Source organism: Pelmatolapia mariae, linkage group LG1 (genome assembly GCF_036321145.2).
Source record: "Pelmatolapia mariae isolate MD_Pm_ZW linkage group LG1, Pm_UMD_F_2, whole genome shotgun sequence".
Lineage (NCBI taxonomy): Eukaryota > Metazoa > Chordata > Actinopteri > Cichliformes > Cichlidae > Pelmatolapia > Pelmatolapia mariae.
This window is the reverse complement of record NC_086227.1, coordinates 6,151,982-6,175,489: the sequence shown is the minus strand read 5'-3', so window position 1 is coordinate 6,175,489 and position 23,508 is coordinate 6,151,982. Positions and strand designations below refer to the sequence as shown.

Here is a 23,508-nt window from a genome sequence, read left to right as displayed (position 1 = left end):
AACTTCCTCCCGTTTCTTAACAACTAAATGCCATGTTTTGATTGGTCGACATGGTACATTTTTCGACCAATAGGAAAGGCTGGGGGTGTTTTGGTTTCATCTTTGCTCACAAGCGGAGAGTGCTTTCGAGCGTTTTCCTTATAAAACGCCGTTTTTACCGTTTCTTCCCGCAGTAAATATAAACAACGATAGTATTCAGGAAGAAAAACAAACACTGCAGATATTTTTTATCATAACTCTGGTTTTACGTGGCCTATCAACACAATTTAAAAACTGGTATAAAGTCCAAACTTTTTCCGTCATTTGTTCCATCTGTCCTGCTCACATCTCCAATGGTTGTACACGTTGTCATTAATGTGGCTTCACTCCTCATCAGCCACGCCGCTTTGCTAGCTAAAACACCGGTGTCGGCACATAAGGACGCTGTCATAGCCTGTCAACCACGTTGATTAGCTGCGCATATACGTGAATGTGAATCGCGTAATTGGCTGGACTATGGGATAAGGTGGCATCGTTCTAAACCCATACGGGAGCAGCCAGTCACTTACTGACTAACACTGCAAAACAGAATTGTTAACGTATTTACTTTAATTTCAATTCAGGTTAGCACTTTTTTTCTGCGCAACGCAGATTTCTTCTGCGCAGAGAAAGTGCCAGCAGTGCGCAATTGCGCACGCGCGCAGCTTAGAGGGAACATTGGTAATGAACAGGCCGATAAGTTTGTAAAAGGTGCAGCAAGAAGAAGTTATGTGGGTTTGACTATCAAATACAGTAAAAGTGAGGTGAAAAGTTTCATCAAGGTAAAGTTGAAGGAGAAGTGGCAGGCACAATGGAACAGGGACGGGAAAGGCAGGTATTATTATAGCATGCAGAAAACAGTCGGGCAATGTAGAAGGAGCTTTAGAAGTAGAAGAGACGAGGATATAATCTCGAGAGTAAGATTTGGTCACACAGGCTTGAATAGCACGCTTAAAAAGATGGGCAAACATGACACAGGGACTTGTGACTTCTGTGGACAGGAGGAGACGTTTGAGCATGTAGTGTTGGAGTGCGGTAAGTACAAGCGAGAAAGGGAAAGATTGAAGTCTGAATTGCAAGAAAATAGTGTTCACCTAAGGGTGAGAGACATATTTCAAAGGGATGCAGGGGATGCTGTTTATAGGGCAGTGTTTGGCTTTTTAAGATTGAGGGTGTGTATCCGAGACTGTAGATTACAAAACCGTTCCAACCCACACTCCTTTCCAGAAGGTGGCGGTAAATGCACCTAAAAGTTGTTTGCCAACCGCCATTAAAATGTAGGAGAAGAAGAAGAAGAAGAAGAGGTAGCAGACGTGTGCCCGTTTCTCAATATGCGTACTTGTGCGTACTTGCGTTCTCGTGTACTCGTGATACGTCATCAGTCGGAGACCAAGTACTGTTCCAATTCGAAGTACGCATCAAGCCGAGAACGCGAAAAAGTCCCGGATGTGTTCTCGCTCCGCCCGTTTTATCGAGCATGCATCGGTGGTGACTTGTGTGGACTTGGTACAGCTAAATATCCCAGAATGCATTTCGTCCAAAACTCAACAGCGGACTCCCGGCACATCGTTTTCAACCCCCCCCCCCACTCGCGGTCTTCTCACTACTCAGGTTAAAGAAACCCCAGCAGCTGTCTATAGTATTGAGTGTCCACTAAAATAAAAATAGAAGCGTTCCAGCATCTCACCTGCTTGTTTTTATTAAGGTATGTACACGTATGTACATGTACACTATTTTTATTAATAGAGGTTTCACTACTGAGGTTAGAAATGATATATAAGTCACTTAGATCACTTCTAAATGTTAATGTTTGGTTTATTTCAGTGTTTTATTTGTCCTTGAGTAAACCGGTTTGGCTGTGATTAAAGTTAAGCTTCATAACATGTTACTCACAGTTAAATTAAGAGGGGACGGCAGTAGAAACTCCGGACCTGTGACATCATCACGTACGCTGGTGTTCCAATTGTACAAATCGCGAGTCCGTGCTCGCGTTCTCGGCGAGTCCGTACTCCCGTGTGTTCTCGGCCAGTACGTACTCGCCGAGAACGCGAGTACATACTCGCGTACTTGAGAAATGAGAAACGGCCGTGGAGTAGCGTCCGCCCTGATTCTTCTTCTTCTTCTTCTTCTTCTTATTATTATTATTTCAATTCATTTTATTAACAGACATTAATACGTATACTGTCAAACCAAGAACTAATGAACACAAATGAACAGAGCGAGGAGCTCAGACATGGTTACAATATCACCCTCACACTCCGTTCCCTCATACATTTTAGTTCTCTGTCTTTTTTGTACTTTGTAGAAAATGAACAGTGTTTTGAGTATATTCTGAACGTTTCTGTAGATTGTAGTTGTTGTTGAATTTTTCTAGAATTTGCAGTCTCTGGATCAGCCAAAACACATATCTTCCTTATGTAATATTGTTTATGTGGTATTATTCCACTTGCCACAAATGTCAGTGTAATGGGGAAACAGCGCCCCCCCCCCTCACGGTGTGGCTGGTTAGGTGAGGCTGCCTGCAGTAATCGCTGCCAGTCTGCCGTAGCCATACGAGAGGTGAGTTGTATTGTTCCGCACACAATGTCGCTAATAGTGATGGGATTTCCGGCTCTTTTTAGAGAACCGGCTCTTTCAGCTCGACTCACTAAAAAAAGCCGGCTCTTTCGGCTCCCAACCGGCTCTTCAGGTTGTTTTGTTGCTTTAATTAATTTATTATTAAAATAATATAGAATTATGTGTAATGGGGAAGGCTTTAGGACCCAGGGGATGCAAGGGAGGGTATAAAAGAGGAAGTAGCAGCAGGTGCTCTTCTTCTGTCATTTGCACTGATGAGCGGCTGTGAACAATGGTTGTGTGAGTAGGTGAAGAGCCTGAGAAGTTTTAATTATCTTCTACACAAACCGTTGTTTTAAACCTCTACAGCAGAGGTTCGAGGTACAGGCTGTTTAAAATAATAAATTTTTACGTATTTGACTGACATTGACCCTCTTGTCCCGTTTATTCTGGGCTCGTTCCTGTAAGAGCTCTGGGCCTGAAAGTTTGTATGAGTAGTATAGAGGCCCTTAGCGGTTACTCGGTGGCTTTTACTCGCTACATATGCACAAAAGGAATTACTAACGTAAAAAAAAGTGTTTTTATTTATGTTTATATATAAATATATGCGGTGGCCCCTAGAGACAAAACACGTACAAACTCCAAAAAGCATGTACAAACTCCAAAACACATTTCTAGCATTAACTGAACTTCCAAAACAGAGCTACCTAGATCACTTAAATTACACAATTGAAAGCATGTGTGTATTGTTTGTGTATTTATACACAAGCACTCATATATATTCAAATAATTAAAAAAAAAATGTTCATTTACCTGTTACTACCACACACCAAATCCGGTCGTTGGTACTTGCTGGCTTGTGTAGCCACTAGGTAACAAAAGCTCAACACTGCGCCTAGCATCCTGGAGCACTTCTGTTCTCTTTTATACGTGCTTCTGAGTTTTTACGTGCTTCTGAGTTTTTACGTGCTTCGGAGTTTTTACGTGCTTCGGAGTTTTTACGTGTTTTGGAGTTTTTACGTGCTTTGTCTCTAGGGGCCACCGTAAATATACTTTTATTTATTAACTCCACATAAAATGTAATAAATAAATCATATAATACAAAAACCAACTATTCACGTTTCAACTTTTAACTATTTAAATTTTCAGCTTTTTCCTTTTAAACAAATTTAAAGTGAAACAACACAAAACACTGCAAACCACAACACAATTAAATATAAATTAAAATATGAAAACAAAAATTAGATGCACATTCTCTGTCATATAGGCCTGCATGAATAAACTTTCTGAATCCTTTATCATCCGCAAATGAAAATAGTTGTGGATGATTACTATACCTTTCTAATGTGACGTTGTTGTCCCTGGCTCTCTTTCTCTCTCTCTCCCTCCCGCTCTGTTCCTGTGCTACCGCCCCTCCCCCCTCTTCCCAGCGCAAAGCACAAGGCTCGCATGCGGAGTGAAGCGGAAAAAAAGTGCGAGAGAGAGGGTGAGAGAAAGAGGGAAAAAAAACAACCCACGGCTCGCAATAAGGAGCCGGCTCGCGTCGTTCACGTCAAAGATCCGGCTCTAAGAGCCGTTTCGTTCTCGACCGACACATCACTAGTAGCTAAGTAGTACAGACACATAAAACATGTTTGATCAACTGATGGGCACCGAGTGTAATAAGTGCTTAGTGGACACATGTCCAACACCAGTTTTATGTACTTTTCATTTGTTTATTATTGTGTAAAACTGTATGCTAAAGCGGAATGCTAATGGGATGTTCTGCCGTAGTGTAGGGTGACCAACCGTCCTCTTTTCCCCGGACATGTCCACTTTTCACGTTCTGTCCGGGGGGATTTTCGAGACTAATGAAAATGTCCAGATTTTCCTACTGAGGACCCATATGTGTGACTTCATCCCTGAGCAGCTGCTTTGTGAGTGGTTGTTCTGCACTCACAGACGGGACAGACTGCGTGCATCAGCGCCTATTGATGTTTAAAAGAAGCCAAAGCACAACTGCAGCTTTTCAGACGAACGGCAAAAAAAAAAAAAAAAATCCCTCGTATCGTCGTATTTTTCTTATACAGATGAGGCCTTATTTATGTACCATTATTCCATTTTTTATTTCACCATTCATTAACCGCACAGAGAAGGCATCGTTTAAATATGTTAAAATTTTCTTTAAGCAAACAGTATCATTAAAGTTCTTCATGACTGGGCCAAGTGTCCTCTTTTTTGGAAATCAAAATATGGTCACCGTATACAGACTGTATGTTGCAATTATTTTGTTTTAATGAAGAGGACACTGATGTCATTATAGGGTCCAGACAGTTGGCGGGCGGGGATAGGTTGATCATTTGTCCATTTTTTAAGAGTGAAGAGGGAATGACATCTATAACTGATTCTGCGAATGCCTCATTTTTTAAAAATAAATTCAGAGTAATTCAGCAATGCTCTACTTTCTGTGTCAGAGTCCCTTGATTAAATTGATTAAAAAAGAACTGTACACTGCGTTCTGAAGCGGCCTTCTTCGGCTTCTTCCGCTTGTTTATTGGCGGTTGGCAAGCAACGTTTTGGTGCAGTACCTCCACCAACTGGAATGGAGTATGAATCGTAGACTAACTTTCTACATATATATCTAGGACTGACCTCACACCCTGTTGTTTGCCAGTGGTGGTAGTTTCAGTCAGTGGCGGCCCTAGCCTGTTTGGCGCCCCGGGCGAACACGCCCTCTGGCGCGCCCCCCCCCCCACACACACACACACACACACGCACACACACATACACACACACATGAAGAGAGAGAGAGTATGCATAGTATGCAAACGGCTACTAAACAGACATCATAATTCGTCATACAATGAGAACAGGACAAATCAACAATTGACACTGACTAATTAATATTATATTATTGTATATATTGTTTGGAGTTTAGTCTCTTACTGTTACTATTTTTACCATTTCTTCTTGGAGGAACTGTAACCCACATAATTTCCTTAGGGATTAAGAAAGTATTCTGATTCTTAATGTTTTAGGATACATGACCTGCCATTATCCAATGACACATCTGCTTACCTGTATCTTTTGCTCGTTTCTCCTTGTAGGAGCCATAATTAAATGTATTGAATTTTAATGATCACTGGGTTTTCATTTGTTTGATTGCTATGGTGATGTGTAACGGGAGTCACGTGGGTGCTAGCGGTGACATTAAGAGGGCGTTGTCAGTCTGTCTTTCACTGGTTTGATTTTGACAGAGAGGAGGGCTGGGTAGCCGTAGTTTTTGTTGACCGCAGCACAACGAGTTTCCCCTTGTTGCATTAGAGCTGTGATGTTTTAAGAGTTTGAGCCGATCACATTACTCTGTAAGCTTTTCAAGCACTTTAATAAACAAGCAAGCAATTCCACCTCTCGCATTATTGCGTACAGTTGACAGCGCGTCAGGCAAATAGGCAGGCTCCATCCCCGGCCTCTAGCGACTGTGGAAGTCGCTACACTCCTCTTCTTTTCTTTTTTTTTTTAAACTTTAAAAACGGGTTGTGTGAGACTTTAAATCAACAAAATATAAAATATACATTTTAAATTGTTATTGATCCCTTTACCCCTGGTCCTAAAGTGTATATTTATTTTCTTACTCTTCTTATATTTATTGTTTGTTTACTTGCACTGCTGTAACTGGAGCCTCATCGTCTCGTCTCTCTATATACTGGACTGTGTGTAGCGGAGATGACAATAAAGTTTACTTTGACTTCAGCAGCGAGCAGGCGCACCGAGGGCTCTCGAGCTCACTTTTCGCGTATAGAATTTCGAAAAAACATCGGTGCAAATTATAAGTCTGTATCATAATGTCTGGTGTTTTCGTGTTTGTTGGTTTGTTTTTATTTTGTTTTATTTTGCAAGTTGGTTATTAGACGCTGCTCCAGCCACCCAGAGAATCCCCCGCCGCCCCGCCCTCTCCTCCCTGTGCCGCAAGCAGCAGGCGCACCTCGCAAACGGAGGGCGCCCTTACTCCCAGCAAATGGGCGATAGAAAACCGATCGGTGCCTATGCCATTCCCAATATGCGCTGGCATGATGTCGGGGCAGCATGAGTACGAGCAATTTTTTTTTTTGCCGATGCCCGTGATGCCGCCCCCCACCACGATGCCGCCCCGGGCAACCGCCCGTGTCGCCCGTATTTAAAACCGCTACTGGTTTCAGTATGCAAATGTGCTGTTTATACGGTTGGGGAAACCTGCAGTCAGCTGAGACTGCGTTACTTGGATGAGTGATGAAACGTTTTTCCCACTGTAAATGCTCCTTCCAGATAAACAGAATCAACCCTTTGGGAATCCCTTACCTGGATGATTGAGCATGCATCAAGACATATATTTATAATATATATATAATAAAATTATAAACTACTATCTCTCTATTAACTTAAGTACCTCAACAAAAAAGAACATTCTGAACTAGAAACTTTGTCCAAAACGTCTTTATGTCCAGCTGCAATTTGTTGTTTTGTAAATTATGTAACAGTTCTCTATTATTTCGTAAAGAACAATAATGTTATACTGCCTCTTCTTGAAAACAAAGGTCATTTTCCTGCAACATGGATTGCAGGATTCTTTATATGGATTCTTTTGATGAATCCATATAAACTTGAAGATACCCATAATAGCCATTATCTAAATATGCTTGTACTGTACATGGATCTGAGATGTTCTCTTTGTTTTTACGTTTATCAGACTGAGTAATATCAGCATAAATTCCAGGTAATAGACATTGATGTATTGGTGATTGAAGAACTGTTTGACTGATTTGAGATAGAATAGAATAACGTTATTATCCGCATCAATGGAAAATTGTCAAGCCATAAACAAATCAATCAAATCACTTCATATGAACCCGCATTCACATAGAGAACAACAACAATAAAAACACATTACAGCATCTCATTATTCAGTATACCGATTGCGCTTGTCACAAATGATTCCTCATACACCTTTTTGCTGGCGTCCTATAATGTCATCCGGAGGGCATTAATTCAAAGTCAAAACAAAGAGGGTCCTCACGGTCAGGAACAATAAATCCTCAAAGCAGCCTGGTGATACAGCTTATCCAATGAAGCTTGTTGTTGACCAGTAATTTTTCCAGTGGTTCTGACAATCCTATTCAGTTTGTTCTTGATTGCTACAATCAGGTTGCCATTCCAGACTGAAACATTGAACGCAAGAATGTTTTCAATTAAGCTGACATAAAATCTTTCCAAAATGTTGTGGCTAACTCTAAAGCATTGTAACATTCTAATAAGAAACAATGTCTGATTAGCTTTCTTGCTAATTGAGTCAGCATTAACCATAAAATTGAACTTGTCATCAATATATGTTCCCAAACACTTAAAGTTATTAATGACTTCCACAGACAGAACAGAAAGTTAAAGAACTATTATCGGGCCTATGTATTCAGGACAAGCTCTTATCTTTTGCAAAGATAAATCAACAAATGAGGTTATTATTAGAGATGGCACGATACCACTTTTTTATGTCCGATACCGATATCATAAATTTGGATATCTGCCGATACCGATATGAATCCGATATAGTGTGTTTTTTAACACACTATATCAAAAACAAAGAAGAAAGACGGACTCGCGACAGAAAAGCCGATCAGCTGATCATTAAGCAGTTTCACGATTGAAGTAGCAGCAGGAGAGGGAGGGAGAGAGAAGAGGCACTCGCTCCATATATCGGTTGTTAAGCTTAACATGGGAATGCTTTACAAACATTCAGAGATGAACTTACTTCCTTTACTTCTCTCTGGGATCACTTCCTTGGAGATGAAATGCCGGTTTGGTAGCGAGGCTACAAATACACACAGCCGCTCTATCACGTGAGCACACTGCTCCGACGTGCTATGGTTATGAGCCGAGTTACGCCGTGTCGCAAGTTTTGTGAGGTGCTTTTTTGATATTTAATGGATCGGATTATATTTTTTATTTCTCTCCGATATCCGATCCAGTAATTTAAGTCAGTATCGGACCGATACCGATCCGTAATATCGGATCGGTCCATCTCTAGTTATTATCTCAGTCAAATCAACAACATTGCATTTTCTGTGCCCTTTGTGTCTTTTCCCCACTGATCCACTATTGAAGAGGTGAGCTGTTTATTAACCACTTGCTCCATACATTAAGCCAGTACAGGGGTCAGGGCCACTGGACGAAAGTCATTAAGCGCTTTGGAACCTGGCCTGTTGAGAAGTGGCTTAATTATTTCTTAGTCTTCCATGTTCTACAAACTATACAAGTATTTAATAAAAACCGAAACAGTTTGGTCAAGATCCTAAGATCCCCTTCAACTGTGCTTAACAAACTTTCAAAATGCGTTCATGTAGAGAGTCCGGCCCAGATGCTTTATATGGCTTAATCATAGACAAACATTTGCCAACCATTTCCTCAGACAGATGAATTGTAGTGCTCTGGGCTACATCAGCCATCACAGTCCATTGTCCTTTCTTTAAAATCTGCAGTATCAAAATGAGTATAAAATTATTGAAATTATTGGCAAAGGACAGACAGTCAACTGGACAGTGGTACATTTGGCCCTTCCCATCATCCCGTTCAGACCCTTAACATTAATTCAAAATGCCTTGTAATCTTGTCTACTGTGCAGCCAAAATGACTTGATTGCAATTTTTTTTCCTTTCCCCAACATAGTTTTAAAATCTCTTGACATGGATGATCCTCATTATGGGTATTTAAATTAAACCAGTATGTAGAACATATTCTCAGCTGAAGTGGTATTTCTTGGTGTTGGAGTTGTTCTTATGGCACCTATAAATAATCTCAATGCTTGATACTGAATATTTAATAGTTTTTTGAGTAATGAAACTCGTGCTGAACCAAATGCTATACTGCCATAATCAAATACTGACCTTATTAAACTACTCTCTCCCAACCAGACACCTCATAACATAACTCTTTTACATTTATCAATTATTTTTGGAATATGTACTTTCCATGTAAATTTTCCATACAACCATATTCCCAAAAACGTAAATTGTTTTAACCTTTTCAAGTCATGAGTGTAAAGTTTAGATTTCCACAAACTTTTTTCCTTGTTAAAAACATAGCTTTTGTTTTATCCAAATTTAAAGGACCAATCCTCTATTTTATTAAATTCTTCTTGTATCTTTTTAAAAGCAAAAGTTACATTTTACCCCTCTTCCAGACTATGCCATCATCAGAAAACCCCATTCCATTCTCCAAATTTTCAAACTTATCAGTAATAATGATAGATAAGAATGTAGACTCACTATACTTTCCTGGGAGAAACCATTCTCAAAAAACAAAACAAATCCCTGAAACACTTTGTGCTGTTCTTACTTGTATTGACCGATCATGTAAAAAATATTTAAAAAAAGACAAAACATTGAACTATTAATTCCTATCTCCTTTAATTTTATTAAAAACCTTCCACGATATATCATAAGCTTTCTCTATGTCAAAAAAGGCAGCCACCACACTCTCCTTCCAAACATAAAACGGTGCATAGTATTTGTTACGATCCTTCCTGGGCGAAACGCGCTGTACCTGTAGACTTTTCGCTATGGACGGGAGGCTCGTCTGATCCGTTTGCAGCCATAGTTTGTGGCCGCTGGGGGCAGCAGCTTCTGAGACGCAAGCGTAGAGGAAGTCGATATTTACGCGTCGTTGTAAACTACCGGGTCGGTGTTAGCGCCAGCAGTCAGGTAAACAACTGACAGGGTGAAATGTTTTTTGAGAATAATCCCCAGCAGTTCTGCCACCAGCCGTTCTCTTACCGCTGCTCTGCAGCGCAAGAGCACTTAGCATTAGCGTGCTAGCTGGCTGGAGAGGAGCCGGGACTGCGCAGAATCAGTATCCCGGGAGATCCGCACAGCGTTGTGCCAGAAAGTAATTTTCGATGTTTCTTTGTGTTTCCAACGTATAGTACATTTACTTCTATTGTTAGATAGGCTGTGGATAACAGGGTTTGCAAAAAGGTTATATATAAAATAAATCAGAGCTATGCCGGTATATTTGTTACAGTTTCTGTTGTCCTCTTGGCCACATCTCTCTTTAAAAATAATTTTTTTATGTTAGTGCCACTCTTTACCCGAATAAGTGAAGGATGTATAGCAGTCACGTTGTCAGCCACTGATTGCAATGTTTAACTTGTGTATTGAAGGCGAGAAGGACATATCCTGGTCAAAAATGACTCCATGATTCCTCACAATGTTACTGCAGGCCAAGGAAATGCCATCCAGAGTAAGAATCTGGTTAGATATTTCTAAGATTTTTAGGGCAGAGTACAATAATCTCAGTTTTATCTCAACTTAGAAGCAGAAAATTAGAGGTCATCCAGTTCTTTAAGACATTCCTGTTTTTAAACTAATTGATGGGTGGTATCTCTGTTCATTGACAGATAGAGCTGGGAATGATACTAATGATGGCAGTATCAAGGAAGCCTGTATAATGTAATGTGTGTTATTGGTTGAATGAGGCTTGCAGCAGAAAGCACTTTGAGTGCTCACTTGAGTATAAAGGTCAGTATTATTATGGCCTACACCCACTTTACAGTATTAGTGGCATGACTTTCACTCTAATTGCCAATTCTCACCATGTCGAGGGTGTTGCATGCTGAATTTGACATCACATCCTGTGTCACGCGCTTCAGTCGGTCGTGCACCTCTCACCCCCTCTTTTGTAATGCGCTGTGGCTTCCACAGCTGGATTTCAGACACGAGTGTACAATCGTGTAGGTTTTTTTTTTTTTGTTTTTTTTTTTTTTTTACCACCGTTTTAGTTATGTATTCCAGTACAGAAGCTCAGAGACATTGAAACAGTTTGAAAACTTGGAGAGTTTGTGGAAAACACTTGACAAAGTCTTGGCATCCAGTTTTGACTTCTTGTCCAGAATCAATATATCTTTACTGTCATTGTAACAGGAACAGCAAAATTAAGTGCAGTCCCTGCAGTGTCAAGAGAAAAAGTTTAAATATAATTACAAAACAATAGCATGAAATGTTTTTTTTTTGAATTTGCAATGTTCTTTGAGGAACAAAAGTTGAACCATGTTGGCCTTATAATGGTTATTTATAGCACAGCTCTGACCTGTTCCTTTCTCCCTCATCAGGTTCTTGATGTAGCCAGAGTGTTGGTGTCAAGATGTGTGATCAGAAGCATGTCAGAGAGCATGGTGATATGATAAACAGTGACGATGGAGACCAGCTGTCAGCCAGTGATGAATCTGAGCCTGAACAACAACCCAGCAGAGCACCATTTGACCCAGACCTAGACCACAGTGATCATGATGATGATGAACATGATAATGTGTGTGCACCAGCAACTATTCCCATATCTCAGAGTTCATTCAGTTTGAGTGGAGGGACCTCAGCCTTCTCTGACCGCAGCCACAGTATCTTTGACTGCCTAGACAGTATTGGCAGGCAGACTTTCTCCTCTCTAAATCAGAACACTGTTGCAGACGAATCCTCACTTCACAGTCAAAACACAAGCCATCCGTCATCCATCTGTCCCACACCACCAAAGAAGAGATTAGTCCCAGACTACCTAGTGCATCCTGAGCGCTGGACACATTACAGTCTGGAGGATGTGAATGAGAGCAGTGATCAGGAAAATAGCAGGGTGGCTTATCAGTTCCTGTCCAGCCTGGGGCAAGAGGCAAAAGGCAGTTCCCCTTGTGACCTCCAGCACAAGATGATCTTCAGACCCAAGCAACTGCCGAAGGAACAACCTAATGATCAGCTTTCTCTTGTGAGTGCAAAGGAGACAGGAATGCATCTCAGTCACCTACTGGAGGAGGAGGAGGACGAAGAGGCAGAAGGAAGGAAAACAGAAGAAAATCTAGACAAAACTGAGAAAGGACAAAAAGATGAAGAGAAGGACATGAGTGGAGCTATTGGTCAAGGAGAGGAAAAGAAAGGGGTGCAAAAAGAAAAGGTAGAAGAGTCCAGGTACCAGTTTACCTCCTTCAGGAATATGATGACTAAAAACTACAGGAAGCGTTCCGGCTGTGAGGACAACTGATGACAGCAAAGCAGTGACGTCCTCACCGTCAGCAGGGTGGATCTCAATGTTTCATCGTCCAGTCACATATGAACTGCACTCTTACTCCACATGCTTCATCACCTGCCCACAGGTGTTTGTTCTGTTTCACCCAACAGCGATGTTCTAGAGTGCTTCGCTTCATACTTCAAGTTTCCAGTCCTTATTGTAGAATTTTAGTTCCTGTTGTATTTGGTATTCTGAAATAAAGTATTGAATTCAAAGGTTTTTGAGAAAATAAGAAATGGAAAATTTTCCCAGTGATAGTAATTACTATCATTAAAAACAAATAAACACACCTTTGAAATCATCACCATGAAAAGTTTCACCAACACATTAATGAATGAGACAGGCAGTACAGAAAATGTAAAAAGATGTTAAGTAAAATTAAGGGTTTATTATTTGGTACATCTTCCAATTTGAATAGCCTCTTTGGGTTTAACTGTCATTTTTTTAATTGAAAAAAATGGATCTAAATTACTCCTTTTGGAAACAAATGTTTGTATAAGTCAATTTTAACCATTGATTTAACACTGTTGCCATCTTCTGGAATAAAACTGAAGTTTATAAAAAGCCAAAAAAGTTAAAGTTAAAAAAACAAACAGAAAACTGTAATGTCCTCTGACGAAATGTCTAATTTCATATCATAAGCATTCCTTTCTTTAGGAACTCTGAGGTTCTAAACGACAACTCCTGTCAGTGACAACATCAGGTGTCGTGAAATAAACACCAGCCAGCCACAACATTACAAACTACTCGTCTAAAATTGTGTGGATCCTCCGGCTGCTGAAACAGCTCTTAACCAGTGAGACCTGACTCTACGAGACTTCTGAGAGTCCCCTGTGTTACAGATCCTGTAAATCCTGATATTTTATAGGCAGGGCCCTCATGGATCAGACTCATTCTTCCTGCAGACTAGACTGAACTGCGATCTGGGGATTCTCCTGCCCTGATGGGGTGCATGTGGGCTGCAGATAGTTCAACATCCACGTGAATATCATGACACGAGAACTTTATGGGTTGATTTCTTCTCATAGGCAGTGTTCTGGCATATCCTCTCCTAGTCAGCAATGTATAGTCCTCAGTGAGGTAAGAGGAAAAAACCATGACCAGGTGACTAAACCAGCTTTTTCCATTGGCCCATGGCCCAGTTCTGAGATTCACTGCAGGTGTAAATCCCTGCTTCCAACACATTCACATAAAGAATTGTTTACCTTTGCCATTTGACAGGTGCCATAGTAAAAGACAGTCAGTGTTTAATACTACATTTATTTCATTTTTTAGTGCCTACAGTTTTGTGACTGATTGTTGTATTTCTATTTCTAATACAAAACCAACAAATGTAGGGATCTGAGCCATGACCAGTTGTGGTAAGAACAAGTCCATTACAATTCATAAAGAAAATGCATTTGTGGGTTGTGCCCATGAAACACTTGTCAGATCTTTTCTAATGCCAAACAGCTTATTCTGTTATTGAATCTTCTTTTGAGCTTCTGGTACTCCAGTTGATGAGAGTCACATGCAATGTTCCCTCTAATTTTTCATGTGACTGAGCGAACACACAAACTCCCTGAGCGGTCCCTTGGACCACTGTGAGCGACATCAGACGTGTGCACTGTGGTCACGCCAGCACCGAATCCATCCAAGTTACATGGTTTATTAAAATAATCAAATTACAGCATTTACATTTATGTTAGACTACTTTTAAACTGCTTTAGCCCACTTACAATGAAAATGTAAAAAAAAATCTAGCCATTGGCCTGTGTACTATGTTAATACTATTGGAAGTAAAAATAACTTGAACTCCAATTTCGAAAACACAACTTTCTTTCTTTTCTTTTTTTTTTGTATAAAGCTCTGACTTGTATTATGAGTATGAGTCTGTGGTCTGGGAGAGAGTCCTGTAACTCTCTGTCTGCAAAATACAGTATATAATGACCAATGCTGGGCAATTAATTATATAGTTACTCCTCAAAAAAGTAACTCAGTTTGGCAAACAACGTTTTTGGCAGCTATTTTTTTAAATGCACCCAATGCATTTTTAAATAAACATTTCAAAAATATTTACAGAACAAACAGCTTTTCTGCATCAAATTTTTGGAGTGCCACACAAATTATTTGTGCCACTCCAAAAATTATTTCTGTCCACTATGAGATAAAGGAGAACAACAGCCTGATACCTGCAGGCCTGACAACAGGAGATGTATCACTGCTGTAACACCTGTAACATTCAGCAGTCCCCTCATTGTTCTGACACACACAACAAAACTATTGAGTACACTACACACTAACTACACAAGATTTGCGCTAAACGTCTCAAATCTCTCACATCTCAAAACACCGCCGTCACTCCTAAAACTTCCCCCCGTGTCTTAACAACTAGATGCCACGTTGCCATATCATTTTTTGATTGGTCGACATGGTACTTTTTTGGACAAATAGGAAAGAGAGAGGGGGGTGGGGGTTTGTTTTTGGTAATAGGCGGACAGTGCTTTCGAGCCTTTTTTTCTTACAAAACGCCGTTTTTACCGTTTCTTCCCGCAGTAAATATAAACAACGATAGTATTCAGGAAGAAAAACAAACATTGCATTTTTTTTATCACAACTCTGGTTTTACGTGGCCTATCAACACAATTTAAAGACTAGTATAATGTCCACACTTTTTCCGTCAATTGTTCCGTCTGTCCTGCTCACATCTCCAATGGTTGTACACGTTGTCAATAACTTGGCTTCACTCCACATCAGCCACGCCGCTTTGCTAGCTAAAACACCGGTGTCGGCACATAAGGACGCTGTCATAGCCTGTCAACCACGTTGATTAGCTGCGCATATACAATGTGAATCGCGTGATTGGCTGGACTATGGGATAAGGTGGCATCGTTCTAATCCCATACGGGGGCAGCCAGTCACTTACTGACTAACACTGCAAAACAGAATTGTTAATTTCAATTCAGGTTATTTTTTTTTTTTGTGCGCAACGCAGATTTTCTGTGCGCAGAGACCGTGCCAGCAGTGCGCAATTGCGCACGTGCGCAGCTTAGAGGGAACATTGGACATGCCTAATTGGAGCCTAATTAGCAGCACTTTTGGGTATGGACTACTACAGCGGTGTCTTCTCCAAGCATGCTATGTTTGACTGATATGGATAGGGCTTGCACCAAAAGAGCATGTCAGCAACATGTCCACTGGAACCTGAACATGTGGAGGACAGTTATTCTCAACGATGAGTCCAGATTCTGCCTACTTCACATGTTCTTCTTCATTAATGAATTGTCCAATAAGATAAGATAAGATAACCTTTATTAGTCCCACACGTTGGAAATTTGTTTCCCAAGCTATGCATTAGTAGAAAGAGATTGAAATCCTCCAACTAGCCACCTCCACATCACAGCTCAGAGAGGTTAAAAGGTCTTAATATCCAGCCTTATGTGAGTAAAAATGCTTTTCTCTATTTCCTAATAATAAAGCATTTTTGGTCAAATATAAATCAGAATACGAGTTTGATTAATATATAAATGAGAAATGTAGTTTGAGTAGTAGAAATAATTGTTCTAATGTCTGAGTTTGGTGGTAGTGGTGGTGGTGGTGATGTGTGTGTTGCGAACTCATCATACACATAATCCTGAATCTGAAAGTTTTGTAATTGTTTAACACAGAACTATAATTATGGGGTTTTGCTGAAAGTTGATTCATTTTGAGTACAAATAAAAAATAAATATGTTTAAGTTAACTGTGGGGCGACAGCTCTGTCTGTCTTGGTCTTGGTCGTTGTGTCCTTGGGCAAGACACTTCACCTACCGCCTACTGGTGATGGCCAGAGGGGCCGATGGCGCGATATGGCAGAGCTACTGTCAGTCTGCCCCAGGGCAGCTGTGGCTACAACTGTAGCTTGCCTCCACCAGTGTGTGAATGTGAGAGTGAATGAATAGTGGAATTGTAAAGCACTTTGAGGGTCTTGAAAATCGCTATATAAAATGCAATCCATTATTATGAACCAGTATAATGTAGTATATAGTAGTAGTATAATAGTGTAGTATAACTGTGATAATGATAGTAACAGGCCTCACTGAGAGCCTGACCTTGGTGTATCCAGGTGTATGTGTGTGTAGAGCTGGACTGGAGCCACTAACCTCCAAATGTCTGACTTTTAAAATGACTTAATGCAAGAGGTTGCATAAAATAAATACAAATAAATGGTAATTGACAAACACATTCAGTAAAAGGACTAGATGTTACAATCCCTGACAATGCATTGCTTTGAGAAAATCTTGGGGGATGGCTGTTATGAGGAAAAGCAGCCCAGAAACTTTACCAGCGGCACACATCGTTGTGTGCCTCAACTTTCGTTCTTTTACCCAAGCTAATCTGCCATTTTTCCTTGGTTAGGTTTAGGGATTAGAGATCTGACCTAAATTATTAAAATGTTAAAATGTGTCAGTGGTTTATGTTAAAATTGTTATTTCTCTTCTTCTTTCTCCTGTTTAGTTTTCTACAGTTTATACTATCTATTCACTGCAACTGAGAAATACTTACCTCTTTAATATTTATGGAGCCTCATTTCTTCAAAGGGACAGAAAAGGTGATAGAGAGGAGTAAGACAAGTAAGTAAAATAAGATAAGAGAGAGCAGAGAGGAGAGCCGGAAGGGGGACGCCCGATCTGGATTCCCACACCTCCCCGCCGGATCGGGCTGTACGCTCTGCCTCCCCACTGCCTCCCAGAAAAGGGAAGAAGAGCAGAGGGGAGAAGAACGGAACATTTTTCATTCCTCCTTTTAGTTTCACTACCATGAGGTTAACTGCACAGTGCCCAGGAGGGTCTGAGAAAGCTGTAGCAGTCAACCAGAAAACTTCTAATGCTATGTTTTACCCTTTCGATGCCCCCTGTTGAGGCAGGCCCACCACTGGTCGATCAATCCTTGGCATGTGTATCGCAGTTAGCTGACTGCCTTAGCTGCCCAAGTGATGTCAGCCCTTTTTAGCCATAGCCAGTGACTGGTCCTCTCAGCAGTGTTAGCTAATTCTCTTACAGCCTGCCGTTGTGCCTGTCCTTTGATCCCAATCTCTCTAAGCAGTTTTGCTGTTGTACTGCCAACAAAGCCCCTGCACCCCACTTCCACCGGGTGCACCTTGATCTTCCAACCTCTGTCCTCTGCCTCAGCTGCCAAGTTGGCATACTGCTGCTTCTTACGCTCAAATGCCTCCTCAATTGCTTCCTCCCATGGTACTGTCAGCTCAATGACATATGCAAGTTTTGGGGAGTTAGATCAAAGGACAAGGTCTGGTCGCAGAGTAGTTGTTACGATCTCTGTAGGAAAAATTAGCCTCTGATCCAAGTCCACTTGCATTTGCCAATCCCTGGCAACCTTCAGCAGGCCCAGGTCCGGAGTTGAGGGGCAAGTCCTCGACCAAATACAGTGGAAGTAAGCATTCCACTGTATTTGAATTAAATAGGATTGTGTTACAATAAATGTTCATGTGAAAATGTGCCAAAGACAAATCTAATTTAAGTAGAATTAGAACATAAACGGAATGAAACATGAAGTAAATTATATCCATAAATGGGACGCGAAAGTGAATTCTCTGTTTTTAACAGAGAAAATGTAAAGAAGTGATTTTAAAGTTTCAAAGTTTAAACTTTGTATTAAATCATGTAAGTCAGATAATCAGAGAGAGAGCGAGAGAGAGAGAGAGAGAGAGAGAGATGGATGGACATTGGTTAATGTGCTATCCAGTGACAGAAGGGGGAAAAAGGTGAGCAAGTACAAAAGTGGGATGTAAAAGAGATTTGGGGTTCTTCCTTTTTGTCTTCTGCAAGATGAAAATTTATTGAAATAATGGATGATTTGATGATTTGTGAGTAAGACTCACAGGGTAAAGGATTTGGGCATTTTTTTTCTTTAATCAGAGCTGAAATCAACTTCCTATATAGGGGATTTTGTGGTCCTACCGATGGATGCTAGCTACCGTTTTTAGTAAACAATGTGCTCTTCACAAGTTTACAGCCTTTAAACTCATGATTAAAATGCTGAGTACTGCCCCTGATCTCCGCGCAACTTTGTAGCAGCATCTAGAGTCTTCAGAAACTCAAGGACCTCATCCAGGGGCCCTGCCACCAAGGAGTTGTTTAACTCTACCTACACACACACACACACACACACACACACACACACACACACATATATATATATATACAAAGCTGTGTAAACCAACCATAAATAACCAAATCTTATGTACATGAAATACAGGATGACAGAAATGAAATTAAGTGAAATGAGTACCACAGAATGTACATAAGATGCAGTTGCAGTCTGGCAGTGGGAGCAGTGTGACAGGTCAACTGTTTAGGAGGGAGATGCCGAGGGGAAAGAAACTGTTCCTGTGTCGGGTGGTCCTGGTCTGCAGGCTTCTATACCGTCTGCCAGAGGGCAGCAGGTCAAAAAGTCTGTGTCCAGGGTGTGAGGGGTCTGTGATGATTTTCCCTGCCCGTTTCCTGGTTCTTGAGAGGTACAGGTCCTGGATGGAGAGCAGGGGGGCGCCGATGATCTTTTCTGCTGCCCGTAAAGTCCGCTGCAGTCTGCTCCTGTCCTGTTTAAACAGGGCAGGACTGCAGGACACTGCAGTCATTGAGTCAGGACAGTCTCAATGACTGCAGTGTAGAACTGGATTAGCAGCTCCTGTGGAAGACTATAGTTCCCCAGTTGTCTCAGGAAGTACATCCTCTGCTGGGAATATGTGGATTATTATGTAGCATTATTATGTAGTATTAAAAAGTATAATGTAGATACTTTTTAATCAGTTAATGCTAGCTTAAATAAATAATAATTTGATAAAGAAGTGTTTTACTGGTGATTTCTCAAGGTGGATAAATGGACACGCTGTCACTATGTGGTCACATCTGGACTGATGTGTTTACAGGCAGCATTTTAATCATGAGTTTAAAGGCTGTAGGTTGCAGCCATTGCTCTAACACTAACAATGTAATGGGTCTCGGTGCTGGTTCTTACAGTTTGAGCTGCTTCAAGCTTTATTATTAAAAGCATTTTTGTTCACTAATCCATGAGCTAGCAGGAAAGGGAAATGTAGTGAGGAAATGGATTTGAAAATGAATGAAATCGCCATTTTAAATGTCAGAAATAAAAGTCAGATTTACTTATTTCTCTTTCAAATTATGTTTAAAAACGATTTTGAAAATCTGTTTTTTTATTTGGAATTTAAAAACGATGTTGCGTGGAGATCAGGGGTAGTACCCCTGGATTGGCAGACCGGGGTGGTGGTCCCCATCTTTAAGAAAGGGGACCGGAGGGTGTGTGTTAACTACTACAGGGGAATCACACTCCTCAGCCTCCTGCTGGAGAGGAGAGTCCGTCCGTTAGTCAAACCTCGGATACAGGAGGAACAATGCGGTTTTTGTCCTGGTCGTGGAACACTGGATCAGCTCTTCATCCTCTCAAGGATACTTGAGGGGTGCATGGGAGTTTGCCCACCAGTCTACATGTGTTTTGTGGACTTGGAGAAGGCATTTGACCGTGTCCCTCGGGGGGTCCTGTGGGGGGTGCTCCGGGAGTATGGGGTGTCTGGCCCATTGCTACAGGCCATTCAGTCCTTATACAACCATTGCAAGAGCTTGGTCTGTATAGCTGACAATAAGTCGGACTCATTCCTGGTGGGTGATGCGCTCTGCCAGGGAAGCCCTTTGTCACTGATTCTGTTCATAATTTTTATGGGCAGAATTTCTAGGCGTAGCCAAGTGGCGGAGGGCTTTCACTTGGGTGGTCTCAGGATCTCATCTCTGCTTTATGCAGGTGATGTGGTTCTGTTAGCCTTATCGGGTGATGGCCTCCAGCTCGCCTTGGAACAGTTTGCAGTCGAGTGTGAAGCGGTGGGAATGAGAATCAGCACCTCCATAATCTGAGGGCATGGTCCTCAGCCGGAAAAGGGTGGAGTGCCCATTCCGGGTCAGGGACAAGTTCCTGCCCCAAGTGGAGGAGTTTAAGTATCTCGGGGTCTTGTTCACGAGTGATGGGAGAAGGGAGTGGGAGATCGACAGCGGTGCAGTGATGCAGACGCTGCACCGGTCTGTCGTGGTGAAGAGAGAGCTGAGTGTAAAAGCGAAGCTCTCAATTTACCGGTTGATCTACGTGCCTACCCTCACCTATGGTCATGAGCTCTGGGTAGTGACCGAAAGAACGAGATTGCGGATACAAGCGGCAGAAATTGGCTTCCTCCGAAGGGTGGCTGGCCTCTCCCTTAGAGATAGGGTGAGAAGTTCAGCCATTTGGGAGGGGCTCAGAGAGGAGCCGCTGCTCCTCCACATCGAAAGGAGCCAGTTGAGGTGGTTCAGGCATCTGACAAGGATGCCTCCTGGACGCTTCCTGGGTGAGGTTTTCCTGGCATGTCCCACCGGGATGAGGCCCCGGGGCAGACCCAGGACACGCTGGAGAGAATTTATCTCTTGGCTGGCCTGGGAACGCCTTGGTGTTCCCCTGAATAAGCTGGAGGAGGTGGCTGGGGAGAGGGAGGTCTGGGCTTCTCTGCTTGTGCTGCTGCCCCCGACCCGGCCCTGGATAAGCGGAAGAAAATGGAAATTTAAATAAAAATTTGAAAATGGTTTAGACACTAGGTTTTTATTGAGTGAAGAAAGAAAAAAAAGGTTTTTATTGAGTGTTTAAATCTTTTTTTGTGAAATCTATTTTCAATTTAAAGTATTTATCAATGAATTAATGATTCATTTTGAAATATTGGTTTATAAATAGTGTTTTTATTTTGAATTAAATTTTAAATAATAAATTACTTTTCTAATGTTTAAATAAAATAATTCCAAAATGAATTCTTAATTGAATTTACTAATGCATATCTTATCACAATTTATTATTCAAACACAAAATTCTTTATTTTCATGCATGTGACTCTTCTGGTGCTCCATAGTTTTCCATACCAATGGGTAACAGCTTTGGTAGAGGCAGTGCCACAGTGTGTGGGAGCATCTCCCTCACTGGAGACTTTAATCTAATAAACAACCCACCCAAAATGTCAGTAACATAATAAGCCGTTTTGCATTGGCAGAGCAGATCTGGCAAGTTTTTCATGGGTGTAACCCACAAATGCACTTTCAAATGTGGGACTTAAGGAGAAATAAACTTTTTTCCAATGGTATAGGATAGCAATGTTACAATAAGGAAATAATCAGCCAAACACAAATCTCTTACTTTTTGTGCTAAGTTTGGTTTACTGAACTCGGGGATAAAGACGAGATTACATGGATACTTTTCTGCATGTCACAATATATCGGTTAGAATTTGTGCCTGAGATGTTGCATTGTTCTGCATTAAGCTGCACAGGCGACAAACAGGTGCTTTTTGTATTGAATCAGTGTAACAGTGAGCTATTTCCTGCATGTTGTGTGTGTGTAAAAGTGTGAAAGTTCTGCATCAGAAATAGAGCTCACATTTCAGTGTGAATAAGAAGCTGTGACATTAAACTCAGCCTTAATTTTGAGAATAGCTAACACACCTTACACAACACACCTTTAAGTTTAACTACATCCTGCACAGCTGGATACCATGATTACAAAGTGTGTGTCTGTGCACACACCCTGTTACAGTTCTTCCTACATATCTCAGTGTTTAACAGCCTGTGTTTGCATACAGACTGTATCAGTGATGCTGTAATGGTGCTGTACTTGACCTGCTGGCTTTATAACTGGAGTTTTGCATGGCAACTTTAGGGATGATGACAGTTTTGTTATCTTCTGCAAATTAGAAATGTGTTGTTAAACATGAAAAAGACAGAGGCCTTTCACTGTGTGCTGCTGTGCAGGAACAGTGTTCCTGCTGTTTGGTGTCATGGTTACAGACTCATGACAAAGTTTAAATATGATTCTGTTTTTTAAAACAAGAAAGGCTGCTTTCTAGTAACTCAGACCATGTTTAAGGTGTGTTCAGGTTGTCTTTCCAAGAAGCAGCTTGGCTTGCTGAAGAAAACTCATGGACAGGAAGATGGCATGTAAACAGACCAGCTCCAAGTTTCACTATGCTGAGGCTTCATCAAACAGGCTGGATTCACGGTTACAGATTCCCCAACTGAAACCACGAATCAGTCATTGCATTTTATTTTGATTCTGTGAAAATACACCCGTGCAGTTTGGGCTGCATGTACTCTAGAAGCAGACACCTTCACAAAGGACACAAGAGGAAGTCTTTTTGTTATTTTAAATTATCAGATATAAATAAGCTGTGCTGTGAATTTCAAAGTGAGGAAACAAAATAAAAGATTGAGGGTTTCTCCGAAGAATATTCTTAATGTCGCTCTCTAACTGACCGCTTCTGTTACAGCTGCTATTGCTTACATGGTTGAGGAGGTGACCTACACACCAATCATTATGTTAGTTTGGGACTTTGGTGAATTTGTGTGGCCAGTTTAGAGCACAACAGAATTAATTACACTGAGTATAAATTTGATAAGTTAACAGGCAAATATATAGTTGTATAGTACTGTGTCATATATCACTGTTGGAAAAACCAATAAATATGACATTGGTGTAAAACCAAAGTTAAAGTATTAACAAGAGCAGAAGCCTGTTTACAGTTTAAATGAAAAGTAGTGTGGCGTACACTGACTCAGACAGATTTAAAAGCGTACACTGGCTAACGTCTCTGAGTTTGCCAAACACAGATCAGAGAACAGGTACTGTTTTTCTCAGGACTTGAATGCTCACGTGAACTACACTTCCCAGGGAACCTGAACGCAACAGTCTTGTTTTGAAATGTGACGTCAGCGCTACAGGTAAAAAGGCACACCTGTACCTCCACACGGACAAACACGGAGCTAAAATATGCGGAAGTGAAGCGCTACGAGCTGGTTTAGAAAGAGTTTACATCAAAGTTTCT

General features: G+C 41.1%; 1 protein-coding gene across 4 annotated transcripts; it reads left to right on the top strand.

Annotated features, from left to right (window-relative positions):
* Nucleotides 1-1,700: 1,700 nt before the first annotated feature.
* Nucleotides 1,701-12,845, top strand: tssc4 (tumor suppressing subtransferable candidate 4). 4 transcript variants are annotated; one of them, XM_063470684.2, is made up of 2 exons: nucleotides 1,701-1,723; nucleotides 11,690-12,845. In XM_063470684.2, the coding sequence occupies exon 2, from the start codon at nucleotides 11,722-11,724 to the stop codon at nucleotides 12,601-12,603; it is 882 nt and encodes a 293-aa protein (XP_063326754.1). In that variant the 5' UTR covers nucleotides 1,701-1,723; nucleotides 11,690-11,721; the 3' UTR covers nucleotides 12,604-12,845. The 4 variants fall into 4 exon arrangements, with proteins under 4 accessions (XP_063326754.1, XP_063326745.1, XP_063326739.1 ...); XM_063470675.1 differs by lacking the exon at nucleotides 1,701-1,723 and adding an exon at nucleotides 10,212-10,283; XM_063470669.1 differs by lacking the exon at nucleotides 1,701-1,723 and adding an exon at nucleotides 10,290-10,467.
* Nucleotides 12,846-23,508: the final 10,663 nt, after the last annotated feature.